This window comes from Siphateles boraxobius, unplaced genomic scaffold, assembly GCF_051911475.1.
Source record: "Siphateles boraxobius isolate OS27281-9 unplaced genomic scaffold, OSU_SipBor_1 66, whole genome shotgun sequence".
NCBI lineage: Eukaryota > Metazoa > Chordata > Actinopteri > Cypriniformes > Leuciscidae > Siphateles > Siphateles boraxobius.
Window position 1 is genome coordinate 33,844,933 of NW_027509193.1, and position 17,516 is coordinate 33,862,448.

At 37.7% G+C, this 17,516-nt stretch overlaps 1 protein-coding gene across 1 annotated transcript in view; it reads left to right on the forward strand.

The window, feature by feature from the left end:
- abca3b (ATP-binding cassette, sub-family A (ABC1), member 3b) overlaps positions 1-17,516 on the forward strand; it is a 65,820-nt gene that overhangs the window by 23,137 nt on the left and 25,167 nt on the right. Inside the window, exons 9-13 of the mRNA XM_077213771.1 lie at positions 7,457-7,630; positions 7,717-7,898; positions 14,961-15,107; positions 15,369-15,498; positions 16,701-16,855. Of these exons, the coding sequence (XP_077069886.1) occupies positions 7,457-7,630; positions 7,717-7,898; positions 14,961-15,107; positions 15,369-15,498; positions 16,701-16,855 (788 nt within the window). The remainder of the gene's footprint in view (positions 1-7,456; positions 7,631-7,716; positions 7,899-14,960; positions 15,108-15,368; positions 15,499-16,700; positions 16,856-17,516) is intronic.

Consider the following 17,516-nt stretch of genomic DNA (forward strand, 5'->3'; position numbering starts at 1 on the left):
CTTTTTGGTGCTTGAAATGCTTTTAGTGAGTAAAGGCAGAACTCGTGGCTGGACTTCATAGCATTCGATTGGTTCTTGTGTGCACGGTGGCCCTCACTTGAGCTAATAATAAGATAGGTATACCTGCTTTAAGAGGAGACCATAGAGATTCATCAAGCTTTAACTTTTCATCCTGATGAAAAGAAAGAATTTAAAATCAAAGAGCTGTTGGTGTACTGGCCTGCCGATTTAATCAGTTTTAAGGTGGAATTTTGTTCTCAACTTACTCATTATGGAAACTACACTGATTTGAGAGCAGGTCTTTTTACTTGCAAAAAACAATTTTTTTTGTTATGCACCTTTTCAAAGTCTTGATTTTGTTTTGGGGATTTACTAGAATAAGTTTTAATGCTTGAATGTTAAAAAACACATGATTTTCCACATATTTGACGTTGCCTCTTCTCAGTCTGTCAGTAACGCTCTGTTTAGTTCCTGTCTCTATGAAGCTCTTCCTTCTGAAAAGCTTAATGTGCTCTGATTGGTCGGCTGGATCAGTGTGTTGTGATTGGTCAAGCGCTTCAAGCGTGTTTCGTCCCTTTACCATAATCATGAAAATAATATCAAAATAATGCAAAAACTCCTAAAAATCCGTATTGTTTTATTTGGAAGGTTAATTAAACTAATTAAATTAATTCATTTAATTAAATTAAATTGAGCATTTTATTGACAGGTTCTTGTTTTGTTATAACACTCTTTGGGCCCTATTATACACCTTGGCCAGGCGCGACTTGAGTGTTTTTTGCTAGTTTCAGCCCGGCGCAGTTATCATTTCTGCGCCACGTTGTTTAAATAGCAAATCCATTTGCGCCCACCAGTCGCCCATGGGCTGCTGGTCTGAATACGAGGTGAGTTCAGGCGCATTGTTGGCGCGTAACTATTTTGAGGCAACTGAAATAGACTGTGCCTTTGAACAACGTTAGAGATGCACCAATTGATCGGCTTGTGACCGGATTTAACCGATTTTCACTTGATCGCCCATGACCGGCGACCAGCCAATTATATATATATCGGCCAATATGCCGATTTTATGCTTGTCCAATGCACTCTTTCGCCGCATTATTAACATCGCTCAACATCATCATCACACGTGCACACATGTAGGAAACCTCTTGAATTACGGCCGTTTCACACCGCAAGCGTGAGCAGCGCGTATTTTTTTTCCGGCGTGCATTTTTTTCAGCAAGCATGTTAAACAATGAGTGCATTCACATCGGGAGCAGGAGCAGCGTCGCGTGAGCAGCAGTGAAGCGGGGGTTTCGGCTCAGAGTCTATTTTTGCTGCACTGCTCACGCTCAATTAAAGTGAAAGCACACTTTTGATAGACAAAATAAATATGATTTCACACAAAAAGTGCCCATAATGCACAGAATTTGCATGTCTGGTGTGTTTTAACAAGAACTGGAGATGGCTATGTCAGAAAAGAAAATACATTTTCTTTTTGAAATGAACAATTTTTTTTAGTTGGATATTGGATGTAAAAAGAAGGACATGGTTCTTCTATAACACTGCACTTTAGATGTGTGAATTTCCCACACCATGAGTAATTTATATAGTTATTTTATAGCGATTATCTGTTCAAAAAATGTTCTATGCAGAATCTAAAGTGTTCTATTAAAGAAAACAGAGAAAATAAATGTGTGTGTGCTGTAAAGTGGTTAGAAAAGATGAAATCGGAATCGGCCTAGAAAATCCGTTTCCTCTCTGGAGAAGCCTTCAGTCTTTCCACTATCAAGTTCCGCCATGTAGTAATAATAATAATAATAATAATTATACATTTTATTTATAGGTGCCTTACATGACACTCAAGGACACCTTACAGACACAATAAAACAATCAACAGTAATCAAATACTCATTATCAAAACCTTTTATACAAGTATTAAAATATAAAAATAATCACATAAAAGCCTCCCGGAAAAGATGGGTCTTAAGGCGAGATTTAAAAACATGAATACTTTCACTGTTTCGCGCATCCTGTGGCAGCAGGTTCCATAAATATGGAGCTGCATGACTAAAAGCTCGGGACCCCATAGAAGTAGTGCGAGTTCTAGGGAGAACAAGAGTGAGTGAAGAAGACGATCTTAAAATCCGAGAGGGAGTATAAATATGAAGAAAGTCCAATAAATATGAAGGGGAAAGGTTATTGAGTGCTTTGAAAGTAAGAAGAATAATTTTAAAATGAATACGATATTTTACCGGGAGCCAGTGCAAGTGTTGTAGTACGGGAGTAATGTGTTCAGCTAGAGGAGTTCTGCTGATGATTCGGGCAGCCGAGTTCTGTACTAATTGGAGTTTAACTGGTGTTAAGTTTAAGAAAATTTAAAGTAAACCATTCTTTAATCTCTGGCAAAGAGTCTGAGAGGACAGATGGAGGAAAATTAGCGGAAGGTTTAGAGGACAAATAAAGTTGGGTGTCGTCGGCATATAGGTGGAATTGAATGCCAAATTTCCTAAAAATATTACCAAGGGGTTAAAGATAAATGATAAATAAAAGAGGACCCAATACTGAGCCCTGCGGGACACCTGTATTGACATGAAGTATTTGAGCAGAACTGCTTCAACTGTAAAAATAGAGTACGGCCCGTAAAGTATGATTGAAACCAAGTCAAAGGTGTACCAATAATTCCAATAGTCTCCAATCTGTGCAACATAATGCTGTGTGATATAGTATCAAATGCTGCACTTAGATCAAGTAAAATTAGAATAGATAAAAGTCCAGAGTCAGCAGCTAACAATAGGTCATTGGAGATCTTAACTAGAGCAGTCTCAACACTATGGTAAGGTCGAAACCCAGATTTATATTGCTTGTACAGGCCATTGTGAGAAAGATGATTCTGGACTTGAGCTGCAACACACCTTTCCAAAATTTTAGAAAGGAAAGGAAGAGTTGAGATGGGGCGAAAATTATCAAAGTTACTTGAATCTGCCCCCGGTTTTTTAAGTAAAGGAATTATCACAGCAGTTTTCAATTGAGATGGAACAGTTCCAGAAGTAAGTGAAGAATGTATAATTTCCATAATTAAAGAAGATAGAGAAGACAAGCAGGATTTAACCAAGTACGTTGGAATAGGGTCCAACTGACATGTGGTAGATTTACTCTTATTAATAATATTGCATACTTACTCGGTGGTTGGAAGTTCAAAAGAGGAAAGCATAGAATTAAGAGGTTGATCAGAACAGGTGTTAAATTGACAGCTATCTAACTGTCACCAGTGTTGGGAGTAACGCGTTACAAAAGTAATGCATTACAGTAACATATTACTTTTTGCTGTAACGCAGTAGTGTAAGGCATTACTTATCAATTTTCAGTAATATTTTACTCGGTACATGTTCAGTAAGGCTTGCGTTACAACAGACTTTTAGTTTTAATTGTTAAACAAACAACAACAAAAAACAGCAAGACCGCGAGACATTAACGAATGAAAAATGCAAGTAGGCTAAATATTACCTGTTCGTGGTCAGTCAATAGCCGCGTGTAGTGTCCAAGTCTGTAAATAAAGACTAAATGGCAGCGTCCATATATTTGTATAGCGATTTATTTTTTACAGGAGTGCCGTGAGGTATGATTTCGGCCTCTGTGCTCACGCTGGCCAGTGGAAAAGCGGCTAATGGTGAAGATGGCATGAAGAAGACTATACATTCGCGAGATGGACGTATGCGCATTAGGCTATTTGTTCTGTGTTTTCTTTCTAAACAGTTAGGCTATGTTTATGTGGTATTTTTCATGTTTTCATCACACAATCATGTTTTTGATGCGGTGGTGACGCGTTCATGTAAGTGCGGCGGCGCTGCCGATAAAGCACCGAAAACCTGTCACAAAGAATCGGCAAAAGCAATGATTATGAATATGTCAAATATAGCAAGGAGACATTTTAATTGTTTATTAATAAAGTCAAGATGAAGTTGACGATGCTGACTCGCGATCTTCGCAGTAGTGAATGCACCAGAGAGAAATGCACATTTCATTACATAAGCAGAGAGCAGTCTGTTTTCTTTCGTTTTGAATTGTTCTGTTTACAAGTAGACATTTCAATATAGATATATTTTTCAAGTCCGTGAATAGGCTACCTTATATGCTGAGTTTCGGTTCATTTATGAGATGCGCTCCAGTTCACACGCTTAAATCCAGGCAATTGGTTGACGAAACATTGATTAAAATTAAGATACAATTAATACAAAACGAAATTCACTTTAAAGAAAGGCTTTGTGTGTGTAAGGTATCTGTGAAAGTTTTAAAGTAGTCTTCAGAGCGGTCGCGTCCATAACGGAGAACTGTCACGTCTGTAACATTGTTTTTTCCTCTTAAATGCGAACACGAAAAATAAAATAAAATGAATATTTTATGTTCTGTGGAGAGCCAACCCTTCTTCATCCGATTTGCGCAGTGTAATTCACAGAATTACAAAAAAATTAAATAAATAAAAATCGTTGCCTCCTAAAAGTTAAAGATTTTTTTCGTCTCGCATGACTGTCTATTTCCCTAATATGAAATATAAAACGCATGTGTAGACTGATATTTTTCTAATGTCTGGACTCCTTTCATGGAGGAGCCTATGGATAAACAGACGTTTCAATATTTTGGTATTAATGCATTTTCTGAGAATTTATATTTCAAGTTTTGACTGCAAATGTCATGTCCATAACGCTGGAATTCCCAAATTTTAAATAATTTATCCTCAACTAGTTTTGTGGTGTAGGTCTACGTATTTTACAATGTTAAGTTAACTTCAGATAATGCTAATAGTAATTTAAAGATGTGGTAGCATTGGATCTGGACGGTATGGATAATGCTGGGAGTTGGAAGGGGTGTGTCGCGATTCTGCAGGTTTGTGGATCTGAGTGTCGCGATTTGGGTTTCATATTGCATATCCTTACAGCCCTAGTCATTTTAGATTGTTAAGTTCTACTTCTGTGTAGTTATTTTGGTGAAAGTAACTCAAAAGTAATACAGGAGTAATGTAACGCATTACAATTCTGAGACAGTAATATTGTAAGGTAATGCATTACTTTTAAATAACAGTAACAAGTAATATATAATGTATTACAGTTTGGGAGTAACTTGCACAACACTGACTGTCACAGACATTTGTTGATGAATGTTTTCAATTTTCCTTATGAAAAACGACAGAAAACTTTCACAGACATCAGCAGAGTAAAGATGTGAGGGAAAAGAATCCGGTTGTTTTAAAATATTATTTAACACAGAAAAGAGGGTTCTTGTGTTCCCTTCACCAGAACTAATCACACTGGCAAAGTAATCAGTTTTAGCTGTAATAAGGGCAACCTTATAATTTTTCATATGCTCAGAATACATTTCTTTATGCACCACGAGTCCAATCTTAACATGTAATCGCTCCAGGCGTCGACCTTTAACTTTTAACATGCGTAGTTCTGGAGCAAACCAAGGAGCAGACTTAACAAATGAAACCGACCTGGTTTTTAATGGAGCACAGACATCTAAGATAGTTTGCAATCCAGTATTGTAATGAAGAACCAGGTCGTCTGGGGTGGAATAGTGAACATTGCTACAAAGGTTGGAAAATCCTTCAGCAAAGATCGCAACATCAATATTTTTTATGTTCCGGAATGAGATAGAACGACATAGATTATGCTTAAAAACAGGTAACTGAACATTAAACGACACCAACATATGATCTGATAAGGACAGATCAGAGGTAGTACAATTATGAGGAGTTACACCTGAACAACACACATACGATCTAGGGTATGACATTTTACATCGGTATTACATAAAATACAACATAGAACTGTTAAAATCTGAGACATTTCTCAAATCACGAAACAATTATTTGAATGATCACCATACAAGGAACCCACTCGTGTAGAGGTGAAATTTATCACTATAAATACAAACTTATAAAACGGCTTTAAAACTACTAGTTGAAAATTAGCAAATCCATCATGGTGCGAGCGCAACTGGCTTTTAAAGGGAATGGGAGATGAGACTCTGATTGGTTTATTGCATGTAAAGCCCAACACACACCCAATACTCATTAAGAGAATTGGGACAACCCTTTTAGACCATGCACCGGGTGCGCCGACCATTTTTCCTGTCATTAAACTATCAAAAGTGGATTTGGACACGCCCTAACTGCACTTGCGCCCTGCGCTTTAGACCATGTGCTTAGATCGTTAAAAAAGGGCCCTTAATCTTGCAGTCACTATTTGAGAACATGTGATGATACATGTGATGTAGAACAAGGTTGGTTGTTTTTTCTTCTGAAATCTCTTCTAAAATCGAATCTGTGCGGTTTAACGGCCTCCTTCATTCAAAAGCCTATAGAGACTTTTAGAGAGGCTGAAAATGAACCTTAATCAACACGTCCTGCTCTGCCTGCCTGTCTGTCAAGCCCATTCAAACCCCAAATGACATATTGTCGAGTCTGAAGAGGCTCTCCGCATCTATGTGTCCCTTTGAGATTTGAATGTAAAAATAGCCCAGTGTGTCATTTTCTTCCATTTGTTGAACAGCAGTGCCACTCTTTTCTCCCATCACCTCTCTCTCTCTCTCTCTCTCTCTCTCTCTCTCTCTCTCTCTCTCTCTCTCTCTAATATATATATATATATATATATATATATATATATATATATATTGTGGCTGGTTGAGGGTTAGAGGGAAAGATGTTCAAGGCCAGGGTTTGAACTCATTGACATCACATGTCCATCCTTCAATCTCACACACTGAAACTCATGTTGGTGTGTGTATGTGAAGGAGAATGTCCAGGTCACATTCACCCAAACATTGAAAATGTTACAAAAGATTTCAATTTCAAATAAAAGCTGTTCTTTTGAACTTTCTATTCATCAAAACATCCTGAAAAAAATGTATCATGGTTTCCACAAAAATATTAAGCAACTGTTTTCAACATTATTAAAAAAAGAAATGTTTCTTGAACATCCAGTCAGCATATTTGAGTCATTTCTATAAAAGACAGGCTTCCATAAATTTCTCTCTGAATTTACTTTAATATAATGTGAAAAATAATGAAATGCTATTTCATTTGTTTTAAAAATAAATTAAACTATAAAAATAAGTTCTATTTAAATATTAAAGTTTTTATACACAATGGTAGTATTTGTTTTGTTGCCTTTTATTTAAGTATCATTTTTATATATGTATTATATAATAGTAATTATATTTAGAGAATCAACATTTTGAATAACTGGAAATAAAACATTTTCATGCACTTTTACGGTATGAGAATTTGTAGGGGAAAATGCGCTTAATTGTCATAAAACACAATGCAATACATTTTAAAGATATTATAAAGGCATCTTAAAGAAAAATATAATTTCTTATGTCTTTCTTTTTCAGTGCGTGTGACTTGAACATGTTCTTGTGATGTTTTCATATAATTTTAAGCAAAACCTAATTTGAGTGTCGTTCACTCCCACAGCAAATGTGGCGGCAGCAGCAGGAGGCTTCCTCTACTTCCTGAGCTACCTGCCGTACGTCTTCCTGTGGCCTCACTATGACCTGCTGTCGCACGCCCAGAAAGTCTCCGCCTGCCTCATCTCCAATGTGGCCATGGCCATGGGAGCCCAGCTGATCGGCATGTTTGAGGGCAAAGGTCAGGAGGTCGAGCTAAACATGACACTATAGTTGCTCTGATAATGCTGCCATGCACCTGATGCTCATGTCTTATGTTGTCCTCAGGGACAGGCATCCAGTGGCATAACCTGTTTGATCCGGTAACGGTGGACGATGACTTCTCCATGGCGCAGGTGATCGGACTGCTTCTTCTGGACGCTGTGCTGTACGGTCTGGTCACCTGGTACGTGGAGGCGGTGTTTCCGGGAGAGTATGGAGTCCCTCTTCCATGGTACTTCTTCATACTGGTACGTATTTCATAAGTGCACATTCTCTATAGCCATATTTTTGGTCATTATAAGCTGCATTGAAGACCTTGGGCTGGATTCACAAAAATCTTCTGAAGAAAAAAGTTTATTCTTTTTTTTATAAATTCTAAGAAGTTTGTAAGAATGTTCAAGTTCTTAAAGGGACAGTTCACCCAAAAATTTAAATTCAGTCATCATTTACTCCCCCTCATGTCGTTCCAAACCCATAAGATTTCTTTATTTTAAATGAACAAGTTAAGATGTTTAATAAAAGAGGTTTCCCTTTTATTAAAAAGACTGTTTTATGTAGTTTTTAATTAAAAGTTGGTCAATCTAGGGCAGTTCGTTGGCGTTTTAACACGTCTCTGCTCCAGAATGATATATTTATACGCAAGCTGGAGGCTGAGTTGGAGGAATTTATTAAAGGGTAACTAAACACTAAAACAACTTTTTTTTAGTTAATGATCTGTAAGAATGGAGCTTTATAAATGCTGTTCATTGATTCGAGTAAATTTTTTGACATTTGGGTATAAAGTGTTTTAATTTTCAAATATATGGTGTAAAAATGTCTGAGTGCTGCCCTCTTCAGGTTAAACGGAAAGCTCCTGAAGTAGGGGTACTCTGTGATGGTACTCCGTCACGCCCTTGGTGCGAGCTCACAACGCCCTTGGCAGCCCCTTGTATAAAAGCATCTGGTTCCTACAAAACTTCTGTAGCGAGTCAGGAGTTGGAATTACGAGTATTGAAAACTATCAGGATAGTTTTATATTTGAAAATCACCAAACAACAAATAAAACAAGCAGCCCTATGCACTTTTTAAGGCAAGATTCTATTCTATGGCATTTCCTTCTGACCTTCGTCAATAGCAACACATAACAGCGCAAATCCATGCATTACAACGGACGCGCTCTCTCGTTTCATTCAAATACAACTTGCCGTCTTGCGTCTCCGTTTTTGATTGTATTGAAAATGAAATCAGAGTTAATTTATTGTTTACAGAGTTTGATAATATTGTTGTGATCATCTTGTCTGGACGATTGTTTTGTACGCTGTACAAAATGGATTTATAAACGTTTTTAAAACATTAATGCAAACTTTTCTTTGTTTATTTCAAGTGAGTGAGATAAAATATTTCAACTCAAAACAACATTTTGAAGTGTATTGCAGCGACTTTTTTGTGCATGTTCTGCAGACAGGTCGATGTCGATAATCATCATCGATTAAGTTTCCCTCAGGACTTTTGTAAAAGCCAAAATATGACCACACCTCAGATTTAGTCCTCTTAAAAGGCAGAAAAATCAGGTGAAGGTGGGGAAGAAAAGACTTCAAATGACCGCTCTGTTGCAAAGCTACTTGCGTCACTCCAGTTGCTCTCCATTTTAGCGAGTTTGACAGCAGCTGTCAATTAATCCGTCACTGCGGGTCTCAGGTGCTCGTCCCCTCTATCTCCGCTGGGCTCTGCCCACTTTTCCAGCATTTTTCAAATATTGCCAGTGGGTGAAGTCAGGCTCTGACCAGGGGTTTAGTTACCCTTTAAAATAAATGGCCCATCAGTTGATGATCCACGAGTGCTATGGGATGCGGTTAAAGGGTGCATTAGGAATAAAACTATATCTTTTGCATCCTATCTCAATACATCTAAAAAAACATCGTATAAATTGCTTGGAGTCTGAAATCGACGCTCTCGAACATGAAATGTTAAGTAATCCCTCTTTAGAAAATATCTGTAAGCGACAGAAATTAGTTGATGAACTTAGCAGCTTGTTAATAAGAGAAGCAGAATTTACTATCCATAGCACTAGGCAAAATCACTACTATAGCAGAGCCCGTCCCAGCCGTTTGCTCGCTTATAAATTAAGGAAAAATTATGATCTAGCAAAGATATCAGCTATAAGGACTAAAGAGGGGGATATAACATCTGACCCGGTACGCATTAATAGTACTTTTCAACTATTCTACCAAAGTCTCTATACGTCAGAGGTGCCTCTTGATGACAAAGCTTGTTCTGAATTCCTCAAATCATTACAATTACCTAAATTGCCTCCTGAAGCTGTATGTTCCTTAGAGGCACCAATTCAGTTGGAAGAACTGAGATTAGCTATTAAAGCAATGAATAGAGGCAGGTCTCCGGGCCTGGACGGAATACCACCAGAACTGTTTGAGGCCTATTGGCCCCAGCTTGGTCCTCTATTGCTGAATATGCTTAGTTTCTCTGTTGACAGAGTTTCCTTTTCTGCCCGTTCAAATATTGCATCTCTTTTACTTAAGAAGGACAAGCCATCTTACGACTGCTCCTCTTATAGGCCTCTAAGTCTTCTGAACTGTGAAGTCAAGCTATACGCTAAGGTCTTAGCTACACGTTTAGAGCGCTACATGCCCCATTTAGTTCATCATGACCAAACTGGGTTTATCAAATCTAGACTAGCATCGGATAATGTCCGTCGCTTGCTTCATATTATAGCTTTTGCCTCCAATTCAGAAGATCAAAATGCCATTCTTTCTTTACATTTACATTACATTTACATTATGCATTTGGCAGACGCTTTTATCCAAAGCGACTTACTTTGCATTCAAGGTACACATTTTACATTTTGTCAGTTCTTGCTTTACCTGGGAATCAAACCCATGACCTTGGCGTTGCTATCACCTACGTTCTACTGTTTGAGCTACAGGAAAGCCTTTAGATGTCTGAGAATGGTGTTACTTGTGGTCTGTCCTCCAAGCCATGGGTTTTAGTGATAGGTCTATCTCCATGATAAAGTTATTGTATACTAACCCCTCTGCAGTCGTTATAACGGGCAGCAACTGTTCTAGGTTCCCAGTTACAAGATCGTCTCGTCAGGGTTGCCCTCTATCTCCACTTTTATTTTCTTTATCTTTGGGACCTGTTGCCCAGGCAATACGGCAGTCGGAGGCTTTAGAACCAATTATTATTCAAGACACATTACATTGCATTGCATCTCTCTGTATGCAGATTACATTTTAATTTTTTTTTAAAATCCCTCTAAATCCCTCCCACATCTTCTTAAAATCTTTAAGAACTTCAGCAGTATTACAGGCTATAAAATAAACTGGACAAAACTGCTGACAATTATAATAAAGTTCTAAAAAATGTGGAGGGTGACCTGAATAGATGGGGGACGCTCCCTACTTCTTTTCAGACTAGAATTTCAGTTATCAAGATGAATATATTGCCTCGTGTTAATTTTGTGAGTAGTATGATCCCCCTAGCTCCACCGGGTGGTTACTGGAAGAAGCTACATTCAATCATTAGCTGTTATTTATGGAATAGGAAAAAACCCAGAATCAAAGCTTCTACTCTACAAAGACATAGATCTTCAGGAGGTGTCAATCTGCCCAATTTTGAGTGGTATTCCTGGAGCTTTGTTTTGCGCTCACTTGCTATATGGATGAATCCATAGATTTTGGTGTCATGGCGCCCCATTGAAGAACGTTTAACACATCCGTATTGCCTGTCTAGCCTGGTATTTTCTAATATATACCGAATACATTTTTCGCTCAATCCCCTATCTTCAACAATCACTCACTTTTAATTGAGAAGAAACCAATTATGTTCCCTCAGTGGAGCAATAGAGGGGTCTGTGTCCTCAAGGATATCATAGGGGAACAGAGTCTTTGTGAATTCCATGACCTAGAGAGAGCTTACAATTTACCGGGCACTTTTTTATTTTATTTACAGTTACGCACAGCAATGCGCGCTCAGGGTGTTCCTTGGGGTATTGAGTTGTATACTTCATGTAATTTCTGATACTAAGGGTAAAATTAAAGGTATTGTCTTAGAGTTATATAAGCTTATAACTACAGCTTCATATAAGCCTTTATCATTTATCAGACTCTGGAAGACAGATATTAACATCTCCCAGGATCCAGATTGGTGCGCGGTTTGGTCAAACATTTCTTTTTCATCTAGAAACCGTGACCATCAAATGATACATTATAGATTAATCCATAGGTCCTACTTAACCCCGCGAAGATTACAGCAAATGAAACTTAGAGACAACCCATATTGTGATTTTTTTTTTTTTGTCCAGACATTGCTACTTTTTACCATATGGTGTGGCAGTGTCCAGAGGTCAATAGATTTTGGCATAGTGTCTCATCATCATGTCTAGTATTATTAAAGGACCCATTCCTCTTTTACCATGTTGTTTGACACGTTGTCTTTAAAGCTAACTATTAACAATAGCCCTCAAAAAATGATAGTTTGTCGCTGGAAACCACCACATAGATTATTAATGAGCAATGGCTCTCTTCTTACTGGGGAATTGCTCAATTAGAGCTCTCTACAGCACGTTTACATTATGCCAAGACCTCTAATATTGACTGTTGGTCAGAGCTATTAGAGAAAATAAATGAAATGATGTAGATAAGGTTAGAATTTTTTTTTCTCTCTGTCTTTGATTGTCTACATCTGATGTCTTACATATATGCTGGCCGGGTTTTTTTTTTTTGGAATTTGCATCTAATGTATACAATATGTAATGTTCAGTTATGTTATGTAATGTAATTATTATTTAGAATATTGTATTGACCTTTGTGGATTCCATAATATGAAGGAAGAAGTCAGGATGTGCCTGATATTTTCACTGTCCAATGTTCTGCTCTGTGTTCCATAATGTTATGCGGATCTCTGTGGATATCATAATGATGGAGGAAGTATGGACGGGTGGCAATGGGAAAGGGTTGAGAGATGTATGTGTGTGTGTGGTGTTTTTTTTGTGTTTTTTCCCCCTTCTTTCTCTTTTCCTTCTTTCTCTCTGTTCAATACCTTGAGCGAATCTAGTTAAGGGTTGGAGAGTGGGTTTGGGCTGGGTAGGATGTCCCCATATCCTACCCAGCCCAAATTTTGTGCCTCTGTTATATTTTTAATTTTTATTTCTCTCTTGGGAAGATGTTTCATCTCCAATGTGTAAATAATGATTGTAAGAAAATAAATAAATAATTGATCACAAAAAAAAATAAAAGAGGTTTCTCTCTCTTCATTGAAAGTCCATATAAGTTAAATTTTTGGGCAAACTATCCCTTTGAGAAGTCAATTATTTTCTTAAGAACGATCAGATTTGAGAAGATTTGAGATATTAAGAATCTTTTTTGGAATGGAAAGGTTCCATGGATGTTAAAGGTTCTACACTGGAACCATCAATGCCAATAAAGAACTTTTTTTTTTTTTTAAGAATGTAGTCAAAAGTCTAGCTAGTCTTCCGTTTGAGTGCATTGGTTATTTCCTCAATCCTCAAACTTCCCCGTGCTCATCACATGGGTTGGCGTTCTTGTGAAACAATGGTCAAAACAGTCTTACTTTGTCCTTGTGAACTTGTCTCAGTGGTTAGAGGTTCATGCATGGGAAGTTTTTAAAGTGTGAGCGAGTGAGAACCAGCATCTGCGCTAGTGGACTGCCTTGAACAGAGACCCTTGAAAGACAGGAAGCATTTTGGTCTCGGGAGGAAAACCTTGCTTATTTCTTATTTTTGTTTAAGACGGCCAGGAAGTGCATGCACAACCTTATCTCCTGACGTACAGGATTTACTGTAGGGGTGTGACGAGGGAGGGTACGGAGAACAGCGACTCGGTTTGCGCAGAGCTATTGTTTATGTAGGACACCCGTTGCGTCAGTGCTTGTGTTTGCAGACTGGCTTATCAACGAGCCGGTAATAAAGACCCCGCCGGAGTGAAAGTGACATGGAACAATGGCCTCCTGGGTCTCACCTTTGACTCTGTGGTGTCTGGATGTCTAGCACGTTTATACACAAATGACTTAGTGTAACGCAGATGCTGTCTGAAACCAGTTTAAACGCTGCGTCACCTAGTTTTGAGCTATTCTGTAAATGTTTTGACAGATTTATGGGCTTGCAAGAATCTCTTAAACTTAATTAGTTACTTATATATTTTTACTTAAATATTTTTTAGGTCTGCTTTCTAAGGCAAGCATATCTATAACTGTTGTTCATGCTAGGGATTTGAACTTTGGCACTTTTGAAATCCCACAAAGTTTATTCTACAGACATGATGAATGTCACCTCAAATTTTAAACCTTGTAGAAGAGATGTGCAGTTTTTTCCAGATCATAGTTTTCTGGTCTTTGCTGGTCTCCCACCTGGTCTTTTGATTGGTTTTAGAGCAGTGGTTATCAAGCCTTATAAATTATTTGATATTAGACAAAACAAGGATTTACATAAACAAGAAATATCTTGCTTTTTAGTTGTTTTTTTTTTGCTTTTTAATTTCCCACTGTCTAGGAAAACTGACATATGAGGGAAGCCTAATTGAATTCATTTTATGACTCCATGCATGGGTATTTTTATATATTTTTCTAACCATGCCATTTGTATATTTTATCAGGTATAATTTGTGAGAAAAGTATTTAAAAAATAAAAACCATATTCAGTAAATCATGAACAACTGGAAAAGTTTTAAATATTGTTTATAGCGGTCCTAGGAGTCTAAATAGTTTGAGAACCACTGGTTTAGAGGAGTTTTGGACTTTTCAACCAGCTTAAGGCTAGCTTTAAAGGCTACACTTTTTAAAGGCTTATTTTCAAATCTGAATTTTTAGGGATTGAATCCAGTAATTTCAGTAGGAATCCTGGTATTTCACGTAAGTGTGAGAGATTTTCCCATGCAGATTTCTCGGCCACATGAATTTGACTGACGGAAAGCTTCATGTTTGAAAGTGACTTCTGTGTGAGCTGTGCTTCATACATCGCTACAGTATTGATGATAGATAATGGACTTTTTTTGGCCATATTTTGTAGCCAAAATGTTGCTTATATGGCCGCACCTTTGGACGTATGATAATTTTAATATTTTCTCTTGTTATTGAGAGAAAACATGTAAATAAACTTTTAGCGGCCCTTCATTGTGAAACTTTTAGCCATCATCAGGGCTCAACAGTGTGAGCACTTTTCTCTCATATTAGGTGTGTGCGAACAGTAAAATGTATTTAGAAGCATGTTTGTTAAATAGAAAAAAATAATATTTTATGAAATTTAAGGTATAAAAAAAAAGGATTGTCAAATATTTCACCTCCTCATCTGCCCTCAGCCCTCGTACTGGTGCAGCAGCCCTCGTGTGGCCTTTCTGAAGGAGAAGGAGGATGACGAGGAAGCCGAGAAGGCGACGAAGGGGGAATTTATCGAAGAGGAGCCAACTGGACTGGTCTCGGGGGTCAAGATCAAACATTTGGCTAAGGTACTGGATGCACCGTGGTTTGCATTCATATTATTAGATTCACAGGGGACAGATGGCTGTGTGTGTGTGTGTGTGTGTGTGTGTGTGTGTGTGTGTGTGTGTGTGTGTGTGTGTGTGTGTGTGTGTGTGTGTGTGTGTGTGTGTGTGTGTGTGTGTGTGTGTGTGTGTGTGTGTGTGTGTGTGCAAGGTCAGTGTGACAAAGACATGGATTTCCTCTACAAACTGTTGGAGAAGGTAAACATTTGCATCATTCTGTCGCAGGTGTTCAAAGTGGGCAATAAGACCAAGGAGGCGGTGAGGGATTTAACGCTCAACATGTTCGAAAGCCAGATCACGGTCCTTCTGGGTCACAACGGAGCGGGCAAGACAACCACACTATCAATGCTGACAGGTGAGAACACAGCAATTTAGTTGTAATGTACTTTAGCTACTTTTTTTTAGTTGTGTGACTGTCCCTCTCAAATTGCTTTAGGAAATGTGATTCTTTTTAGTGAGTCTGTTCATTTGAATGGTTCATTTTAATGAACTGGTTCAATAAATGATTCATTTGAATCATATCTATATTGTGTTCTTTGAACATCCTGCAAGACATTGTACATAATCTGTTTTGTAGTGGGATAAATGTTTACTTAAAAAATGCTATTTAGCATTATTATTATGATTTATTTGATTTAAGGTGTTGTATTATAGGCTAAATACTTGAGTGTTTAGTGTAAATCTTAGTGCAGATAAAACAGCTTTTTTTTAACTGAATGATGATAATTTAAATGATTTTTGTCCTGTTAAATAATACATTACAAGCTACTAACAAAAAAGTAGCTAAGTACTTTTTCAAAACAATAGTTTGACTGTTTAACTACTTAAGCTTGTAGCTAGATTAGCCTTGCAACTGTAAGTGATGATGCTTTTTTAAATATATCACAGTTTAGCTTATTTTGTTAGCAGCTTAAATAGCTACAAGTTAGTCTAGCTTTTAATTTACCTTTAAATTATGATTAGCTTGTAGCTTGTTTGAAAATAGCTTCAGAACACTGTATACTGATTGTAAGTTATATTTTTTAAACGATATCGTCCCCTTAAATACCTTTTGTTTTGCTACTTTGTTAGCAGCTTGTATAGCTACAAGCTAGTGTAGCTTTTAATTTATCTTGAAAGTATGAGAAGCTTGTAGCTAGCTAAAAAATACTTTCACGACACTGTATGATTTGATTAGAAGTTATCTTTTTAAAAAATATATTGATACCCTAACAATTTAACTACTCTTGTTACTCTATAGCTTATAGGCTACAAGCAAGTGTATCTTTTTGTATTTTTACCTTGAAATTAGCTTGTAGCTTGACAATCTCTTATATTTATGGCATTTAAGCAAATGTTCTTATCAATAACAACTTACAAAAGTCTTTATATCCACATATAAAGCTAAATAAAACCCTCAGATCACACACATTGGTTCATGCTTAGTCAAGCTAAGCATTATCTCTTATCAGCTGCACCATTGATTCTGCTCCTAGCTGTAAACAGTGATAACAGAGGTCAGTCAGAGTAGATCGCTTCTTTACATCGTTCAAATTCTCTTTCTTTCTTCACTCCCAGGCCTTTTCCCACCCAGCAGCGGCCGTGCGTACATTAACGGTTATGACATATGTCAGGATATGGCTCTGATCCGCCGCAGCCTGGGTCTTTGTCCGCAGCACGACGTGCTCTTCGACAACCTCACCGTCCGAGAACACCTGCTCTTCTACACACAGGTAGACAGAGTAATCGAGGATGTCTTTAAAGGGGTCATATAATGGTACATGCACTTTTACAAGTTGATTGCACTGAAATGTGTGTTGGCAGTGCCTGTACACAACCATCATATAATGATAAAAATCCATCTAGTGTTTTTGTTTTAATCTCCTTATATGTTTTCCCCTGCCTGAAATTGAGCCGTTCGAGCTTGTGACGTCACTAGATCGGACGCCCCTCCCACGATTGATAATTGACAGCAGCGTTTCAACACAGACCCGCCCTGAGCGAGCTGTCATCGTAGTCCGCCATTGTTGATACACTGGAGCAGAATGGCGTCTAAGCGATTGTGGTGTTCTGTTCTTGGCTCTAATAAGGAACACAGCAGTCATTTTAATGTTCCTAAATTCGAACCGCTGAAGACGCAGTGGCTGAGTTTAAATTTTGAAGGGAATATTCCCAATGATCAACATAAATGCTTTTATATTTGTGCTAATAATTTCTCACCAGACTGTTTTATAAACGATCGTCAGTGTAAATCTGGTTTTGCTAAGAAGCTGGTCCTGAAAACAGAATCGGTACCAACTATTCGTGTTCCTGCTGCACCTCCAGAAGAAGTGAGTGTAACGTTTTATTAACCTTTAAATATTAATCTTTGCAAATCGCTTGCACGCTTCACGA